The 3,291-nt window shown below is 38.4% G+C and overlaps 1 protein-coding gene across 1 annotated transcript; it reads left to right on the top strand.

Annotated features, from left to right (window-relative positions):
- Positions 1-1,317: 1,317 nt before the first annotated feature.
- Positions 1,318-2,292, top strand: LOC104850451 (olfactory receptor 11G2). Its single transcript, XM_010607432.1, has one exon. It carries the CDS (start codon positions 1,318-1,320, stop codon positions 2,290-2,292), a length of 975 nt encoding a protein of 324 aa, XP_010605734.1.
- The last annotated feature ends 999 nt before the right edge of the window (positions 2,293-3,291 follow it).

Raw genomic sequence — 3,291 nt, 5'->3', positions numbered from 1 at the left:
TGATCAAGAAAACACTACAGGGGCCGGGAATTTAGCTCAACAGTTCTGTGGCCTGCCTTGCAAGAGCAAGGACCCAAGTTCAATCCCCGGTACCAAAAAAAAAGAAAAGAAAACACTACAGAGAGCATAGCACTTAGCTCAGTGGAACTGCACCTACTTTGCAAACACGAGGTACAATTTGAAAGAAAATAACATGGAGCCTATACACATAAATGAAAATATCAATATTGCTAGGGGCGTTTGTAGCAAAATACTCCACATTAACCATTCAGAGCAGACTCACTCCCTTAGACTAGATGGCCCATGTGGTACATCACATTTTACAAAAAAATAAATCAAAATCTTCATCAAGAGAATTCGAGATGCAAGACTGCAAGTATCTTCCCTTCACTGTGGATCTAAAACCAGCAGGCCAGACAGAAAACATTTCATGGATGCTAAATAATCCCTGGGTATGGTCATATAAAAATCATCTATTCATGGGATTCAGCTCAGTGGTTCCACCACCTGCCTTTCAAATGCATGCAAGGACCCAAGTTTGATTCCCGATACCCACTTTTTTTAAAAAAAAATCTATTTTAGGCCCAGAAGGATTCTTTCCTCTTTTTTTTTTTTTTTTTTTTTTTTTTTTTTGGTACCTGGGTTCAAACTCAGGACCTTGCATTGCGAGGCAGGTGTGACACTAATGATCAAAAATCTAGGCCTTCAAAAAGATTTTTTAATCACTACACAGTACCACAAGAAGCCACAAGAGGAATACACATTGATCCATTCATTGTTTCACTGTGAGACTCAACCTTGGGAATATTTTAATGTGACTAACATTTCCTTTAGTCTCATTACCAATATAAACAATTACAGTAACTATCTTATATACAACTTTAAACAGAATTTAACTTGTCTATGGCCACACCACTCTGAGTGCACCCAATTGTGCCCAATCTTGGAAGCTAAGCAGAGTTATACTAGAAAGGGAGAATTTAACTTAGATTGATGTGCATGCACTCAATCATCTATGGTAAAGACATATAATACATCCATGTACAGGTAAAGTGACATAGTAAAATTACAAAGTTTGTACTTCATTTCTTAACTTTATGTTTCCTCTGGAACCATGGTGATTTTTTAAATTTTTACTATTTGCATTGTACCAAAATAAAATCATGCTCTCCAGACATAGTTTATCCTTCGTTGTTAGGAGAAAACTTAAATTTATGACTTTACTAAAAGACATTTTTTTTAATTTACTGCTTTCTATAAAATCCAATACTCTACATTCAATTAATAACTCACATCATCTTCATCTCTTCCAGGCCAATGAATGTGTCCAAGAAAGAAAACACAAACTCTGTCACCCACTTCATCCTCCTCTGCTTCCCCTCAAGTCCAGAAAGGCAGCTCCTCTATTTTGGGCTCCTCTCAGCAGCCTACACTCTGACTCTCATGGGGAACACAGCCATCACCTGCGCTATGAAGGGAGACCAGTGCCTTCACACGCCCATGTACATCTTCCTGGGGAATTTCTCTCTTGTGGAAATATGCTATGTCACCACAACTGTACCCAACTTACTGGCTAATTTCATCTCCACAACAAAATCTATCTCCTTTGTGAGCTGTTTTGCACAATTCTACTTCTTCTTCTCCTTTGGGTGTGACGAAGGCTTTTTACTTAGCATCCTGGCCTTCGACAGGTTCCTTGCCATCTGCCGCCCTCTGCATTATCCACACATCATGACCAGACAGCTTTGCACTGGCCTTGTTGTCTTCGGATGGTCCTGTGGGTTGATCATTTTCATGACTCCCATTGTTTTCATTTCACAGTTACCCTACTGTGGCCCAAATATCATTAACCATTTTATATGTGATCCTGTCCCCATAATGATGCTGTCCTGTTCTGAGGACACCACCACCCAGTTCATTTACTCTACTTTCAATGCTACTGCCATGATTGGTACTTTCATATTTGTCCTTTGTTCCTATGCACTGGTGATTCTGGCTGTGCTGCGGATGCCCTCCAAAGCCAGCAAAAGCAAGGCTTTCTCCACTTGTGCTTCTCATCTGGCTGTGGTGTTTTTCTTTTTTGGCTCTATTATGGCGATGTATAGCAGCCCTGGATCAACACACCCAGTTGAAGTGCAAAAAACTGTGACCTTATTTTATTCCGTGGTAACACCTCTCCTCAATCCGCTCATTTATAGCCTGAGGAACGAGCAGATGAAGGCTGCCCTAAGGAAAGTCTTTGGCTATAAAAACCTGCTCACAAAACATAAATTAGAAATTGTGGGAAGCTAAGTTACATTGCAACCTACTTTAATAAAACAAAACTAGAAAATTTTGTGGTTAACAATTTCTCTTAGAGAACTGTTGTGATGAAAGTCTTAGAATCTTTAATGTCACTACACGATGGACTAGTCCTTCTAAATGACATAGTTGTCCTTCAGTACATGCATGTATAACTCAATATCTAAAAAGCAACACAAATATTCTTTGTACCTGAGTGTTGAAAGATCATATACACTACTTGTTACATAGGTCATTTACTTCTTTCACATTTTAAAATATGCACATCCTTCTCCCTTGGTAAGTCCTCAATAGAGCAGTGGTGATGAATCTATGGCCCTCGCCACAGTGCGCTGTCTGTACCTTTAAAAACTCTAGAGGATTCCTCATCACTGGACTAGAAGGAAAATTTCCACCTGTGCAAAGTCTGAAACTGTACTGATGTGATGTGGGCATTGCATATCCAAAGAAAGGTGTTCTTTTTCTAAAAGGGTTGTAAAGAAATAAACTAATGATCTAAGCTGGCTTTTACAGACAGTTCCAAAAATAAAAAGCAGAAATTGAGTGGATGTCATATACCCAGAATAGAGTTAAGGTAGATGCTAATTTCAAAGGGTCAGTTACTTACACAGGAATTTATTCTCTTTGCTACCAATCAGTATCAAGTCATTTGTTTGGGGGCCATATTTTACTTCAGTATTTTTTAAACATATTTAAGAATTTTTCTAACTAAATATTAAGATCATTTGTTCTTTAAAGTATATAATCACAATTGTTTTATTTAATGAAATGTCTACCTTAACTCCTGATAACCAATCCTTTCATAGCCAATTCTGTAAAAATTGATGAAACGCAACAAGAAAATAAGATGCAATATACAGAGCTGTATTTACAACCTGCTGGAAATCACCAGTTCCACAAAGGTAGGTGCAACTCCAACTGGTTTGTCTCTAAGAAAGAAGCAAGGATTTGGGGTGGTCTGGACAATGAGAGGCAGGGTTTCTGATAGCT

The sequence above is a fragment of the Fukomys damarensis genome, unplaced genomic scaffold (genome assembly GCF_012274545.1).
Source record: "Fukomys damarensis isolate Sample0158 unplaced genomic scaffold, DMR_v1.0_HiC HiC_scaffold_17, whole genome shotgun sequence".
Classification (NCBI taxonomy): Eukaryota; Metazoa; Chordata; class Mammalia; order Rodentia; family Bathyergidae; genus Fukomys; species Fukomys damarensis.
Note: the sequence above shows the minus strand (reverse complement) of the source record. Positions and strands in the feature narration are given on the sequence as shown.